Here is a 16,536-nt window from a genome sequence, read left to right on the forward strand (position 1 = left end):
AGCTCTACTTATACATTCCTTTTGTTCAGAATATAATACGAAAGCGACGTTACACGAGGGAAAATAGATGACAATATTCAGTTCGACTTACCCTCATACATCTGCGCATATTGTGGAAAACCAGCCGCCCTCAACCATTTGCAAGCCTCTTGCGCTTCGATTTCTGCAACGGAAAAAAATTCTCCATTAGCTAAAAGAAACTTCTAACAAAAATATTAAATCCCTCTTAAAATCATTCCGTGAATTTTTGAAACAAAGAAGAAAAAAAATAATAATCCAAAGTAGGATAATAATAACGCTACAGTTATCAGATACATCTAATCTCTTTATAATCATATCCTACAAAAAACGAACAAGCATCCTAGAAAATCATTAATTGCGTGAAACACGCAAACACCAATTTTTCTTCTTTCTTTTTTTCCACCCAATTCATGAATTGAAAGGGGCCACTGGAGTCATTATCCAGGCGGCGGTATCCAGAGCCCCCCAGGTGCGATAAACTCGTTTCGAGCGAAGCGTGCGAAAGAAAAAGGGGATCCTTATTTACATGAACAAACATTCTGATCATTAACGGCTTGGGATTCCACACTCGGTTTGGTGCGCGCGACTCTGCCCGTTTGGTGAATGAAGGCCTCGTCAGAAAAAGCGTCGACCACGACGAAAACGGGTGCTCCCTTCATTAATGCGAGACGAGATACCTTGGCTGACAAGGAGATGCGAAAAACTCGCGCTTAAAGGAATGCAGCGCTTAGCTGCAACGCTGGAAGACAAGGGAAGGGAGGGAGGGGGGAGAATGGACGTGGTTTTCCTTTACAGAGGGATGGAGAGTCGCTAAAAGGAGGCAGGAATTTATTTGCGACTAGGTCGAATGATCGATCGGCGTGCTGGAACTCTGAGTATTTGTGTCGTTTGTTCTTTTTTTTTTTTCTTGGCAGCAGAGAATTCGTATGGATCTACCTTTTTCGTTGCGAAGTATTGTATAAAGATTCAATATTTTGGAATCGATTCGATGATTTTTATCGAAGAGAAGATTAATTCTTTTATTGTTAAAGTTTGTAGGGAATTATAAATATATTAAGAAGATTTGTATTAATTGTGAGATGGATATATAGTTCATTCGGAAGGGAAATTGATTTTTTTGGCTGTAAAGTTTATGAAAGATTATGATATGATTGTTGAAATATTTATTACACGTGAAAGAGATCGATTGTTCTTTTATGAGGTGGATGAAGAATGAATGAAAAAGGATGAATTGAATTAATTATTTGTTATAAAGGTGCAGCTCGTCGAGAAGGAGATCAATCTTTTTGATGCGAAGTCTTGAATGCGATGTTTGTTAAAATATTTATCAAACATTTATTAAAAAGATTAATCTTTTTAGTGTGAAGTGGGTTAATTTAGAGACAAATAAAATAAGATACGATTTATAGATTAATTATAAATCTCTATGCATCGATTTTTAAAAGCAAATTTAAAAAAAAAAGAGAAAGAAAGGAAAGGAAAAAAGAAGAAGAGAATCAAACTCAAAAGTTTTCGAGATCTTTCTTGCATCGACTAAAAAACTCGAGGAACAATTTTTCCCGCGAATTTTATCGAAGAATGAAAATATGCCGCGTTTATCTCGTGTAAACAGTAACTCGTGAATGAAAAGAATGAATGATGAAAGAACAAGAGATGTTGACAATGGAATGTTTTTACGATAAGAAATAAAGTGCTACTGAACTATGCTCATTCATAACCTATTTGGCATCTCGTCGTTTAAACGTCGAAGATTAGATACGCGGCTCGTTTCAGATAACTTTTCCGATTGAAAGAATCGAAAGAGTGAAACATTGTTGTTTCTTATCGTTTTCCAAGATCGAGCGAGAAAAATAAATCAATGCTTTTTGCGATTCGTTCGTTCCACGATTCAAAAATTTTCCCTAAAATTTTATCCTTCAATTACAATTCCAGATGTAATCGTTTCTCCTCGTTCTTTCTCCTCAAATATTTCAAAATTTCTTTTAAAAATTCTTTTAGATTGATACTTTTCCATTTATTAAGAATATTTTCTTAATTTATTTGTAAAAAATCAAAAAAATTCCCAACAAAATTTTAGACATAATCAAATAAAGATTCCAAGCTTTCAATAATGTTTCTTGACTCGGTAAAATTGCGTCAAATTAAATATATCAAGATGAAAAATATCGTACGACATAAAAGAATGGAATAAGAATGTTTACAGCAGTTTCTACACAAATCAGATATCGCTTTCCAAGATAGATTCACTTCCTGGTATGATTAATTGGCCGGACGTGGCAATCGCGAAATTCCCACGAAACATTGATGAATTGAAAACGAGAACGGATTTGTTGCAATGATATATAACTATAAGATATAATGAAAAAAAAGTATGATAATACTTTTTTTTAATATTTTATTTTATTTCAGAATTTGAATTTATTCTTTTGCACATCAAATTATTCTTAAATTGTAAAAATTTCAGATAAGTAAATATCTTTTATAGTAAAAACTCGAATTGTTCCAATTTTTCTTTACATATTCCACAAAAAGAAGGATATACTGTTCCTCTCTTTGTATGTCGACATAACCGAGACCAATTCTAGAGATTGTCCATTTAATAAAAAATAGAATTGCTCCAATTTTATTTCTACTGGAGAAAGAAACTTGCATCTTTCTCTTTGAGCATACGGATTAAAATTGGAGAAATTCTATTTTTTACTTAAATGGGTTTGAATCTGATTCGACGAAAGAGTGAATTTGTTTCGCAAAAAGATTTCGAATTCGAATCGAACAGCAACACAATGTCTATTTGTGAGAAATATTATTGAAAACAATTCTCGAGAATTTTACTCTTACAAATGTATTCATTACCTGTCGGTTTATAATCACAGCATCAAAGGAATGACACAATATCCAATTATAAGCAACCTTGCACGTAGGAAGTGTGGCATTGCTTTACCGTTCGCTTATTTCCGTCACAAAAGAAACAAAATGTCTCTTTCATATATCACCACGATATATTCGGACACGCATGACGTACGATATATAATTATAAATCATTTCGCCCTAATATCGCCCAGTTAGTTAATAACATCCTTCCACTTTTTAAGATTCGTTACAAAAAAAAAAATATTAAAAATTCCAAAACTTCAATCCAAATTTATTAAACTCTAGATTCCATCATTTCGAAACGCCAAATATAATATTTTAATTACCTATATTAGCAACAGTGAATGCCACTCAACATACGACAGACCTATATATATATACAAGTATACGCAACAAGTGCAAACGTGCCTCTCAAGAATAAGAAACTCAAGAATAAGAAAAACCGCAGAGACAGAGAAATGGAAAATAAGGAGGAATTGGCACGGCGGTGTCGAGCCCTCGGCCACCCGCCGCGGCGAAAAAGAGGATTCATAGTGGCGGTATCGATCGTGATCGCGCATCGTCGCGCGATAAAACGTAGGTAGCTATCACTATCGATATCGCCTCGGTGAATTTATCGATTTCCCGAACAGCGGGAAGCCTGTGCCCGCGGCTTTTACACACGGCCGATGCACGGAGCGAGAGGCAAGGGGAGAGGAGAGCGAGCGAGAGAGGTTAACGTCTTTATTTCCCCCCTCGATCGTCGTCGAGATTCTTCGAACGTGGCGCACGACACCGCCACTGCTCTACGTGGATCGTGGATCGCGATCCCTTCTCCTCGCCTCGCGGATTAATTATCTCATTTTATCGTTTTCACCGTTTACGATATTGAAAGAATTTGAATTTGGCGCGCTTAGGCAATCGAGCTGTGCGATTCAGGGATCACAAATCTAAGCGTATGCAGCTTAAGGATTTCATATTTATTATAGTTATTATCATCGAAAATATTCAATATTCGTCACTACGAAGATTTGCTTCTTGATATTCTTGATATTCAATGTGTTGAATCGGATAGCGAGGGGGATTTGAATTTGAATTTGGCGGGCAATGAAACGAGCTATGTCAATTTTTGACGTTTCGAATGTAGCTTGAGAGAAGAATTTGAATTTGATTTGTCGTTTTTTGAAATTCGATGGATGAGGATGAAACTTTCATTATCTATTGATGAAGTGTCGATAGAAATTTATTAATTGGTGGAATTGAGCGTTCGTGTCGTTTTTCGTTAAAACGATCCGTGAAAGAGGAGAGAAATGTGTTGTTGTGCGAATAGGCTTAAATAAATATAGTTCTAAAGGTTTCGTTGGGCTTCTTCGAGAATGGTGCAAAAGGTGAGTGAGAGGTTAAGAGCCTTTTCTTGGCCTTTGGCCTGCGTTATGCGAGACTGTAAGAGTGAATGATAAATGTTTTTCTTTAGAGTAAAACTATCAAACAAATCAAATTAATTAATTCCAAATTTATCGTTTTTACATATTTTTGTCCATTGATCTCAATCCACGAATTTCTACAAATTCATGATATTTAATTAATTATATAACAGAATCATTGCAGATATTATTGAATTTTCAATGAATATTTAATTGATTGTAAATTCTATCTAAAAATTGCATAGATATATTCTTAATAAATTCACATACATGATTTTAAACAATGAACTTTGTTATGTTTTAACCAATGTATTAAATCACGAATTTTAACTAAAATAGAACGTCAATGTACGATTTATTATATTTCTATATCAAATTTATTATTCCTTTGAGGAAATATTTAATCTTAAGATAACAATTTAGTTTTTCTTTTCATTTAGTTTATTTTGTTAATTAATGGACGAGGAAGTTTGTAATGACATAGTTATCAGTAAGTGTAATATATACATATATATATTAAATAAAGGTTATGATAAAAGCTCTAGAAAATTTATTGCAAAGAAAGTAAAATTTTATCAAGAGTAATATATCATTTAACATATGTTTCAATAGAATTTTTTCAAAAATAAATACTAAAGAACATTCTATAACAAACTATAAACTATCTCTTACATAACAATCTCTCAATTGTCACACCAAAGTTCAATTTTAAATTTTAAACCGAACTTCTGAAATGTCGAAAAAGATATTCGAAAAAAATTTCAAAAGTTCACGATATTCAAACGTTTTTCGTGATTTTTAAAAACTTTTAAAAAATATCTCTCTTACACTCGTCGAAATATAAACCATTTTCGCGTCTCTTCAGCTATAAAAAAATAGTCGAAAAAATATTTCGATCCGACTCGGTCCAGTTCGCAAAGGGGATCGGTTCGGAAGGCAGAGGCTGGCTGGCTTCGCGCCGGTTTCTGGATTGTCGCGTCTGTCGCCGTTGTCGCCTGAATTGCGTAAAAAGCAAATCTCCTTACGAAAGGGCCGTATACACGGCCGCGGTGTACCGTACACTCCGCACGAGTCTTTTATTCCGCACGAAGTGACACACCTACGTGCCGCTTTATTCAGAACATAGCTGGAAGTCTCAGACGGCGACCTACCGCAAAGCCGTATTATTTTGACGTGTTGGATTTCCGTACCATCCGTCTCCCCGAGACGAGCCACGGCACGAGGATGAATCATTGAATTAAACCCTCGAAATGCCGAGAAATTTCAATTCATTTCTATTTCGTCTATCTTTCTTACGTTAGATTTATATACACTCGATCTTTGGACGATGAGAACAATTTAAGCAAGATGAAAAAAGAATTTATGATTTTATGGAATTCGATAAATTAAGGAGAAGAAAATTGCTCGGTTAAAAAAAGAGGAAAAAAATGTTCGTGGAAATAGGTAGGGAGATAGAAAAGTTTTTATTCCATATGAAACAATTTTTTTCACCAAAAATCGTTTCACCAAGTATATAATGCGTGTCATCATTCAAATTTCCCTTGATATCCTCTATATCATAAAATGAAAGGAAATTCGGGTCAGTCAGAAACGAAATTTCTGGCCACGTGACAAAAGTCCATGAACAATCGCGAATAGTAGGACACAGATACGAGAGAGAAAAAGTTCTTTTCGCCCTTCGATTCTCGATCTGTCGCATAAAACGCCGCGATATTCCCGCCCGTGACTTTTCCATCGAACGTGCATCAGCTTTTAATGCCGACCTACTTCGATCCTGACGTCAAAAGTCGCCCGTAAACACCATTGCTTAACCCCTGCACGTTGCATCAAGCGTGGACAGAAAGCTCGTTCCAAATGTTTCTTTACGCGTTCGCCGATATCCTCATTCACCACGGACCCTGTTTTCCGACCCTTTCAACGATCCTTCGATCTCACGCTGTTTTTCCACACAGATGTTCCCTGCATCGCAATTTTCAAACCGCCATTTGTGTTCAAATGTAACGGAATAGTTTGGGCTATTGGGAGAAATATATCGATGAAATGAAAATTTTAACTTTATAATTTGAAAATAATTTGAATGATTAAAAAGTTTATTTATTATTTTCTAGAAAGAACAATAGTTTTCAATCGTACAGATTCTCTAACGATATTGAAGTCATGGAAAATGATTCTTATCGAAATAATTGTTCGTGATTTCAAGTGTTATTTTTTTATTTATCATGCTTAAAATAACTTTTTAAAGAAGTTCGTGAAACTCGAAGTTCAAAAGTTCTGATAGATCAAAGTTTACAGGTTCGATAAGTATAAAAGTTTGATTAATTCCGCTAAAAGGATTCGAATAGTTTTAAAAGATAAAAGTTTAAAAGTTTTCTAAAAATTTTAGAATGCGAAAAAATACAAACAGAATATTTTCATGTTTGTATTTCTCGATTCTCTGTTATAACAAAATCCGATGGAAGCGTGTTTTTTTTTGTTTTCAATCTTCAGCTTTTAAAAAAAGCAAATATTTTTTATTATTTTATGGATCAATCAATATGAACACGAAACTCATAGGAATATAAATCGTACGAAACTGATCCTGTTCTTTAACCAATTATTATATCTGAAATTAAATTAAAATATTCTAGTTACAATAAAATATATAATACAAATCACTGTTTTAAATTTAATCGCGCTTTAAATAGCAAGAAAGAAAAAAGAAATCACATCTCTACACCTAAAAACTTAAAAAATGAAATATTCTACTTAAATAAATAAATTCTTCAAATATATTCACAAATCGATGCTTCTACCACAAATGTTTTTACACATCTTAATTAAATCTCTACCAAAACACGATAACCTTCAAACCTTGTGTTCCAAATACATCAAATTCGTATCCCTCTCAACTTGTCCACGCCATTCCAAAATCTCGCAAAAATCACAAACTCATCCTCGCAGAGTAATCCGCACGTGTCTCGCGTAGGAGGCGACACGAATTCTTCCGCATTTCGTTAACAAAGTAGACAGAGGAAACGAGTGTGGAATCAATGAACGATAATATCCCTCCCCCCGGAATCGAGCAACCGTCCAACACTTCCGCATTAATCAACGATACGACGTGGCAAGTGTCGCTTGCACAATGCAAAAAGCCCTTGGAAAGCGGCGTTCAATAACGAGGGACCGCTGTCGATCGAGTTTTGCCGGCGTCGTACCCGTCATTTAATTAACGTCTGCTCGCCGGGAAAAGGTGTGCGCTCGTACGATGGCTGGCTTACTGAAAAAAACGAGATCAATGTCGATTCCTCTCCTCCCGGTCAGGTATTTGCATACGGGACATTGGAATGGCCGCGCTCTCTTGTTACCACGGAAAACACGGGGAGCGGGGTGGGGTGCAACTGCAAAAGAGGCGATGTATTGTTGATGCGGCGCCAAGTGTCACACAAGTGTCCTCTCAACAACGATTTTAATAGCTCCAAGCTTGTCCCGTTGACACGGACACTTGTTTTTTCGTTAATTTAGACTCGTGCCGGGAAGAAATTTCATCGCGGAGAAACAGATTTTGGATTTTGGTGGGTCTCCAGCTCTTGGTTTCTTTGCCGACAAATTTGTCTCGTTTCATCGATTTTTATTCCATTTTGAAATTATCCGAATTTTTTTTTCTAAATAAAATTCAATTGAATTAAAATATTTTCAAATTATATTAATAATTGTATAATTCATTAATACTGATAAGTAATTGAATAGTGTTGACGATAGAAATTGCTCGAATAGTCGCAAATCACACGAATCGCAATTGGACTCTGAAACACGCGGATCAATAGTTACAATCTGCAAATTATTCGAGACAATGTCGATGGAAATTCGTGTAATTCGTGTCGTGGTTATCGATTCTCACGAGTTTGAGATTGTTCGAATGAAACCAACCAACGTGACTCTTCGCTGCCTCTATTTTCCACATTGTTTTCCTCGCTGAAGATATCTTCTTGAACGTGACATTAATAATAGAAACACTAAAATTAATAGTAAAATTTAATAGTAGAACAGATCCAACCAAAAAAACCACGTGGGTTCAATGTCTCTCGGACTCACGTGTGCATAGATGCATAGTGTCTGCGACTTATAGAGATGTAAATGGAGTGTCACGGTTCTAAGTACTCTCCAATTGCCTTCAAATCCTCGAGTAGCACAAAGAGGAACATACGTACCATCTTCTCTTCTCTTTCTTCCTCTCAAAGGATGAGAATGCGACACTTTCAATTGCAAATTGTAAATGGTCGTGAAAATGATCAATTTCAAACACGTATGTAAAACGATCTTGTGTGCTTCACACCCTTCAACAAATAAATCGTATTGTACAGATTTAATAGATATTTACTTTTTCAGAGTAATATTAATTTTCGAGGGAACCTTTTCGAAACCTTTTCTCTTATTTAATTTGATTTCAATTTAACGTTGGGATTATCGTAATTACGGAAAAGAGAGGAGGACCAGGAACCGACGAGTGAACTTTGCTCCGGTACAAATCTCTATGGCGATTAATATCGTCGTGGCGTGGGTGAATTACTATTGAGATTAAATAACCGTGCAAATGTTAAAAATCTTCTACGGCAATTTTCTTAATAATACACGGAATTAATGTGAAGCGGGTTGAAAAAGAGTGAGAGAGAGAGAGAGAGAGAGAAAAAAATCACTTTGCAGAAAATTACACTTAAGTATTCCACGGTGCCCTGTCATTTAGAAAGAACCCTAAATCCGAACGACCGATTATTTGCTTAAAATTTCGATCACGCTTCATTTCCATAATCGAGTCATTTCTCGTTCAAATATTTATATATATAAAAAAAGAAATTATAATTTCCATTCCTCTTTTTTCAATATTTCACAGAACGATTCGATCGGAGACTCGATCCATTTAAGACTTTCACAAATTTTTCACGTTCCACAAATTTTATATCGCGAAAAAAAAATTATAATTCAAGTTTTTGTGAATGGTTCATTTAATCCTTTCGAAAATTTTTCACATTCTAGAAATTTTGTATCTCAAACTTTATCACGCGCAAAAAACATATTATTAAAATTCATCGACCGTGAAAGATTGAACGTAAACCTAATACATTTTATCTGTATCCAAAATCGAGGAAATTCTAAAAAAATCTCCGATAATTATCCTGTTTATTTCTAGTTACTATTTAAAGTTAAATCCACTGTCGAAGGGTTAAATTTTATAGATACAAAGCGATATGCGAGCGTGAAAGATGTGAAAGAGGGTATATATCGGGAAAAGAGACGAAGAAAAATTGGTCTCGATCTCGGTCTGCGTATTTAGTTATCATTTTCATTGGTTTATTACCGCTTCTAGAATGCGAGATTATCTACCCGCGCCCATTACTGAATGTTCTTTTGCAATTCGTCCCCGTTCCTCGACAACTCAACCTTTGTTCAGTGATATATGGCAACGTTGTACGCTGTTTATGACCTTCCATTGCATAAACGTTACTCTAATGAGTTCCTTTAACCGCTAACATGATCGCACTGTGTTCTGGAAGTGATTCGCGTTTTCGTAACTATATATTCGTGGCGCCTCGTCGTTTCTATATATAATGCAACTTCAAACGCGTTGCTCTCCGATCCTTCTGTCGAAATAATTGTCCCCGTTTGATACACGTAATTACATTTAATCCTCTATACAGGATAGGTGTACGACGAAGGCAAAGGATTAATCAAGCGGCAAAAAAGATTTAATTACTTTGAAGAAGCGTCTTCTGAATCGCAAGGAGGATAGAAGTAAATATATTTTTCGATCCTAGGGATATAAAATGTTTTGAGATATTAAAGAGAGAGAAAAAAGAAAGATTATTATTCTTTTTTTTGCAAGTTATATATTCAATGAAAAGATATGGAATAAATTTGATATGCAAATCAAGAAAGAAAGGAAAAATTATGAATAATATATTCTTTGAATAAAATTACACTAACATTATTCGTTTCATTAAAATTCCTGGATTTTTAACTGTGTGATTTTTTTTTTTTTTATTTTTATTTTTCTTCGGGATAACGTGTTTTATATCAAGTTTTATGTAAAGTATCGTATATTAAACGCGAAGGAAAACCGGAGCCGGGTTCGACAGCGTGCAAATTTTTAAAGCGGCATAAAATGCGACGTGAAACAATACGGTTCCAAAGCAATTCAGAGACTTAAATGGACCGGAAATTCATGGGCTGTCGGTGAACGCGCGTTTCCTCTTCGCTCGTGGTTGCCACACCCTCTCGCGTGCGCCAAGGTTCTGACGTGCCCTCGATCCCGAGGAACGCTTCGTTTATTTTCAACTTCCAAGAATTATCCTAAAACGATCCTTTGCTCATCTTTTTTCTACTTCTGTTATCTTCCTCTTTCGGTCGAATTTTTAAAAAAAACATTGTAGAAATAATTTACAACTTGTAGTAATTTATATTTAATCTGTAATGTTAAATACAAAAAATTGTTAAAATATTGAATTTGTAGAATTCTTCTTCTTGGCACGTATAATCTTATTTCTTTCTCGTTATATTGCAATGCGTATTATAAATATATAAGTGTGCTCGAAAGAATATTATTAATTTATTTAACGAAATATCTCAAAAGTTTAAAAATATATTTAAGTATAGCAATATTGTTAATATTGTTTTGAAAATATCAAAATGTATAAATATATCAAAAATATCAATATATATAAATCGTATTTTTTCAAATTAATTTATATAGTATGAAAAATTGAAACATTCTTTTTTTTATCGACTCTTGAAAATTAAAAATATCGATTCGCATCTCACATCTCAAAAATAAAAAATAAAAAAGTTTTATATCCGCTGTCAGCAATATTCGAAAGATAAAAAATGTCAATTCACATCCCCTGACATTAAAAAAATATTTTAATTAAGAAAATAATATTTATAACTTACATCAAACATTTAAAATATAAGAATACTAAAACATCTAAAATTCTCAGAATAATTCTCAGAATTAAAGTTTTAACTCTTTTTTATATCGGATATGTAAAATTTCGAAAATTCTCAGATTTCAGAAAAACCAATCGAAAAAAAAAAGTATTCTTGATAGCAATTATAATTACATCCTTGTACTATTCTATTCTTACTAACTACTTGGCATGAGAATTGTCATTTGTGAAACCGGAATTATGCATTCGAGGCCGATGAAATCCATTACAAGCGTAGGTGTGCTTAGCAAATGATTTACGTCTTCTTAGAGATGAGTTAATACGCTTGTAAACTTTCATTCCAAGATTCTGAAAACTCATGGACTTGATTCCGATTTTTAACTGTGTTTAAATAATGGGGAAAAATCAGACGAACAATACCTTTTCCTCTTTTCTAAATAAAAAAATATACAATTCCAGATAAAGCGTTTATAATCTGTATTTATAAACTCATTTCATTATCAATCGATCATTCTGCAATACGATAAATGTTGAGTAAAATGATAATAAGAGAAAATACTCGATACGGAATATAATTAAAATTTGTTTTCAACGAGAACGTCAATCTTTGATGCAACGTTGAAAATTAATTACTCTTGTAACGCTTGAAAGAAGAAATAAATTTATTCAGAGGAACGATCGAAATCTCGATTAAATTATTAATTATGAAAATGTCGGTAAGGGCGGTTGGAGTATTATAAGGAGAAACTCGATTCGAACCATGATTTACAAATATTGGATGACTCGAAAGTGCACGTTACCGGCGATGGTTGTTGCGAAATATGAAAGGGAACAGGCGGTCCCGCACTTTTATAAGGCGATTATAAGGTTGAAAGAACTCGCGAAGCCAAGTTAGAACGTTGCACGTGGAAAGAAACTTCGCCTCCAGCTTCCGGGAAAATGAAGAAACTTGGAAGCAACTGATACTTGCTGAATGAAAAAAAAAATCAATCGTTACTTTCAATTCGTTCGAGTAATTAACTCTTTCTCTTAATTCGTCTATAGTTTCGTTCGACGAGGGAAGCATTTGTAAAAAAAAAAAAAAAATACCGATAGCTTGGATTTTACGCTAAGATATACGTTTAATTATATCGTTTCATAAGAAAATATTGAAAATTAAATTTCATAAGTTTGAATTGATTAATTTAATTTAATTTAATTATAGAGATATGTTAATATACTTTCTTCTTGTATTATGACATACATATGAGTTTTTTTTAAATCATTCAAGCACTTTTCTTACTTCACATTTCGTTTAATGATCTTTTCAAGTACTCTTGTTTTATTCATACCTACAAATCATCATAGAAGAACAAGACTCATATTAATTCTTTTCTTTCTTTCTTTCGTATATTCTTTTATGAATCATCAATGAACATGGATCTCTTGGAAGAATTTTTCTAAACTATTACAAAATTCCTTTCAACTAACATAATTCCAAACAAATATTGTGAAATTATCTTCATTCATAATTTATCACTTTATTTCAATACTTTCTCAAAAATCCCAAGTTATTTCCATCCTACTTAATTCAAATTAATAACTTTCAAAAAACAGAATTGAAAAACAAATTTCCCTTAACTCGAACTTAAAAACAATTACACAGCATAAACTTCTCTACAGTCATTCTTCAATCAACTCGAATTTAATCTCAAAAATTCCATAACAAGTAAAATTCAAACTCAAACCCGAATTCACATTTCTATATCACCTGTATCGTCTCAAACAGCACAAACTTCTCCAACTCAAGCTCAAACTTTCACATCAACTTAAACTCTTGAAACTTACAATAAAGAAGAAGAACAGAGAGCGTTTCTTATTCAACAAGAAGAGGCATATCGATGAAGTTGGCCCGTTTGTCCAAGCTTCAAAAACTAGGGGAGGCCTCAATCTTCTTTTTCTTACATCTTCTTGAAAGATCGGGACAAAGGCGTGGCCCTTCCTCTTGGCGTGCTCCTCTTCTTATTCCTTTTTCCGGCTCATCTTTGCTGCCAGCGCAGATTTATCTCCTCGGAATACGAATTCTCTTGGTATTTTACCAGGAGGCTAGCCCGATGAATCGACTTGACCACTCAAAACTGATCAGCGGGGCGCATGAGACGTTATGATGGCACATCTCGATGATGGACGCTCGAGGACACGATAAACGCTCGTTTTTTAAAAAAAAAGAGGCGTGTTCACCCCTTGAAAAGTGGCCAGCGTAATTTTCGACTCGAGAACACCCTTCGATAAGTTTCAAAAACTCGTTTGGAAATTTCGATGCGGAAGATGCGACCAGATATTGTATTCCAACTACAGCGTGTGTTGCATAATGCGTGTGTTGCGTAATCAGTTATGACGAGGAGAAGAGGTGGAAGAGCACATCGTAGGATGTTGAATCGATCAATGTGGAAGTGTAAACGATAATTTGAAAATATTGTTAAGTTTAATTTGAGGAAAAGAAGAAAATAATGCCGTTAAAATGTAAATCGAAAATGTTAATAAAAATCGAAATGCAAAAGAATTGTTATAAAACTATAATGTATTCTTTGATTATCGAGGTAAACGAAGGAAAATAAGAAACAATCCTGGACGTGAAACGAAGTAATGTACGTATAAGGATTGAAGACGCTCTAAGAGACGATCTTTTATTTTTTTCTTTTTTTTAACTTTACGATTCTTTCGAGAGATAATCTCGCATTATGCTTAGTTAAGCAAAAGATTGCCGACGGAGCCGAAATATGCTGATCAGCAGGGTGTAAAAGACACTACCACTCGTTGGAACTAGTATAAGGTGAAACGTAGCGTAGGATGTGTCGTCACGGTGATAAAGATGAGAGAAAGGAGGGGAAAAAAGAAGGGGAATGGCGAAAAAAAGGAAAATAAAGAGGAGAAACTCGGTCCTGCCCTATGGAGATTTGGAACCCACAGAACCGGTTTGCTTCTTTGCATAGTTCACCGGACTTTTTTTCTTTTTTTCTTTTTTTTTTATGATTTGCACTGCACTTCTACGCTGAACGCGTTCCGAGAAGATGAATATATTTAGTACTTCATTAGTTTAATGGGGCGGTACTTACTAAATTAGAGGACTTTCAAAGAAGCTATATTTCGACATCGAAATATTATACCTATATATTATACCTATATATATATGAAATTATCGAAGGGGATGAAAACTTTTTGAGAATATTTTTTTTAAAATTCCTCGAACCAGAGAAAATATTACTCTCTCATTAATAATAGTTACGATACAATTATTGTTTCTTTCCATTAAACTTTATGGAGAACCGTAATACTTATTTTCCATCTCTTTATATCTCAGAAATAAGAAAATATTTCAAAGAAACTTCGCTAAACAAAGAATAGATTGCGAAATAACCAAAACACGTTATTACATATTCATTCAGGGAAATATAACGAACATATAACAAGATGGAAAAAAAATAATTAATTACACGATATCATAATCATAACAATAATAATTAACATAATAAGAAAAGAAGATAAAAAAAGGAGAAATGCTCGAAACAAAAAAAAGGCCGAAGAATTTCTTTTTCCTTCCTTCCTTTTTTTTCCCTATATATATATATATATGCATATGCTACTATACGTGCGCATTCCGAAGGGCGAGCGTACACGTAACCGTCCCTGGAGTAAAGGCCGTTTCGCATTGGCGACTCGTATCGAGTGTACCGGCTTGCCTTCCTTTTCTTCCCGGACAACAATGAGACACAAAGGGGGACGCACACGGTAGCCCCACAATGCCCGCGCAAGTGTCCCCTTTTCACGGCGAGTCTTCGTCGTGCCCAGTGTCCCCCTTGGTCTATTCACCATCTTCTTCTCCCTCCGTCATCAGAGGCCAGCCGACACCCATTTTGCTGGACGTGAGGTAAAATTAGCACCCCTTCCAGGGTGCCGCGAGGGTTTCTTCTGCGTTCAACCCCTCCCCTCCCCTCCCCTCGTCGGTTTCACAGGCTAATGGAGCGGGAATCGGGCGAGAATTTTCACGAGTTGCTGGCCGATTTTTTTCTTTTTATTATTATCGTTATTATCGCTGCCAAATTCCGAGCTTCTGTGGGGTTTTAAACTTGATTCGGAGGTGGTAACTCGACTTTGGCGCGAAGTTGAGATAGTAGGGATATATATGTATGACGTGGAGAGGAGAATTTAATGGAAACGCGGCCTTTTTTTTGGAATTTTTATTAGGTACGAAGTTATTGAACAATTTTTATTACTGTTGGCAAAGCTGCACGCTTTTCAGGTTTCAAGTTTCAAGGGCTTTTTTGTGGACTTTTAACTTTTAGTTTGAAGCTCCGAGGATGCAACGACGAAATATAGAAAATATGGCACACGGTTTGAGAATTATAATGGAATCGAGAAGGGAAGAAATTAAACGTTGATATTAATTTTTTGTAACTTTATTTCACGGGATAATTTATAAAATTGAATTCAATCGAATCGAACAGAGGTCTGACAACTTTCCGAGTAATTTATTAAAGATCTCTAAAATATAAGGCTCTCGCTCGTTTCGACAGAGAAACTCTATAATTCTCGAAACGCCAACCATGAATCACACGAACCTCATCTCCAACCCCTGAAGCAACTTCATATACTTCGTGTACGAATACCACGTACTTCTCTTTCTCTTTCTGCCACGGATAATAGAACGAGATAACACACCTCGATTTTAAACACGAGGCAATCCTTTCGCGTACAACAGACGATCTCTTTTCTCTTCAAAATTTCGGACGATCAATTATCAATTCGTCGAGGTGTTTATCGGCCAATCAGTCTTGAAGAAAAAGTGAGCTGCAAAAAAAAACTTTCCAACAAAAACTCTCGTTCGAGCTTCTTTCGCGCTTTCTACTCGAGGATTCTTCAAAGGATACGAGAGTCGAAATTCGATTCGACAAAGTCCTGTTAACGAGTCGATGACGTATCAAGAAAGGTACAAGTAAGGAGAACGGGAATGAAGAGATACGATCGATTGCAGCAGAAGTCCGTTGGAATGAAATTTTAGTTAGGGCCTGATTAACCCTTTCATTGCGGCCCACTCGTTAATAAAGAATGTATACGGTTCAATTACTTTTCTTTCTTCTTTTTAAGGATACTTTGCGCTCGTAAAACGAATAATAATACAAGAGAAAAAAAGAACGTTAACCTTCGCGTTCAATAAAATCGGGCCACTTTTGATCCATATCTCTGACATAAATAACATTTACGTATCCATAATTCAGACATAGATTAAAAAAGTGGCTCACGCCGAAGTGATTCAAGAATTAAAAATATCTATTCGTAATTATTTT

At 34.8% G+C, this 16,536-nt stretch overlaps 1 protein-coding gene across 3 annotated transcripts in view; it reads right to left on the reverse strand.

Moving 5' to 3' along the window:
- LOC108003471 (stAR-related lipid transfer protein 13-like) overlaps positions 1-16,536 on the reverse strand; it is a 310,442-nt gene that overhangs the window by 69,015 nt on the left and 224,891 nt on the right. For all 3 annotated transcript variants that reach the window (XM_062076940.1, XM_062076934.1, XM_062076944.1), the window contains one exon: positions 92-163. In XM_062076940.1, the coding sequence (XP_061932924.1) occupies positions 92-163 (72 nt within the window). The remainder of the gene's footprint in view (positions 1-91; positions 164-16,536) is intronic.

This window comes from Apis cerana, linkage group LG1 (genome assembly GCF_029169275.1).
Source record: "Apis cerana isolate GH-2021 linkage group LG1, AcerK_1.0, whole genome shotgun sequence".
Taxonomy (NCBI): domain Eukaryota; kingdom Metazoa; phylum Arthropoda; class Insecta; order Hymenoptera; family Apidae; genus Apis; species Apis cerana.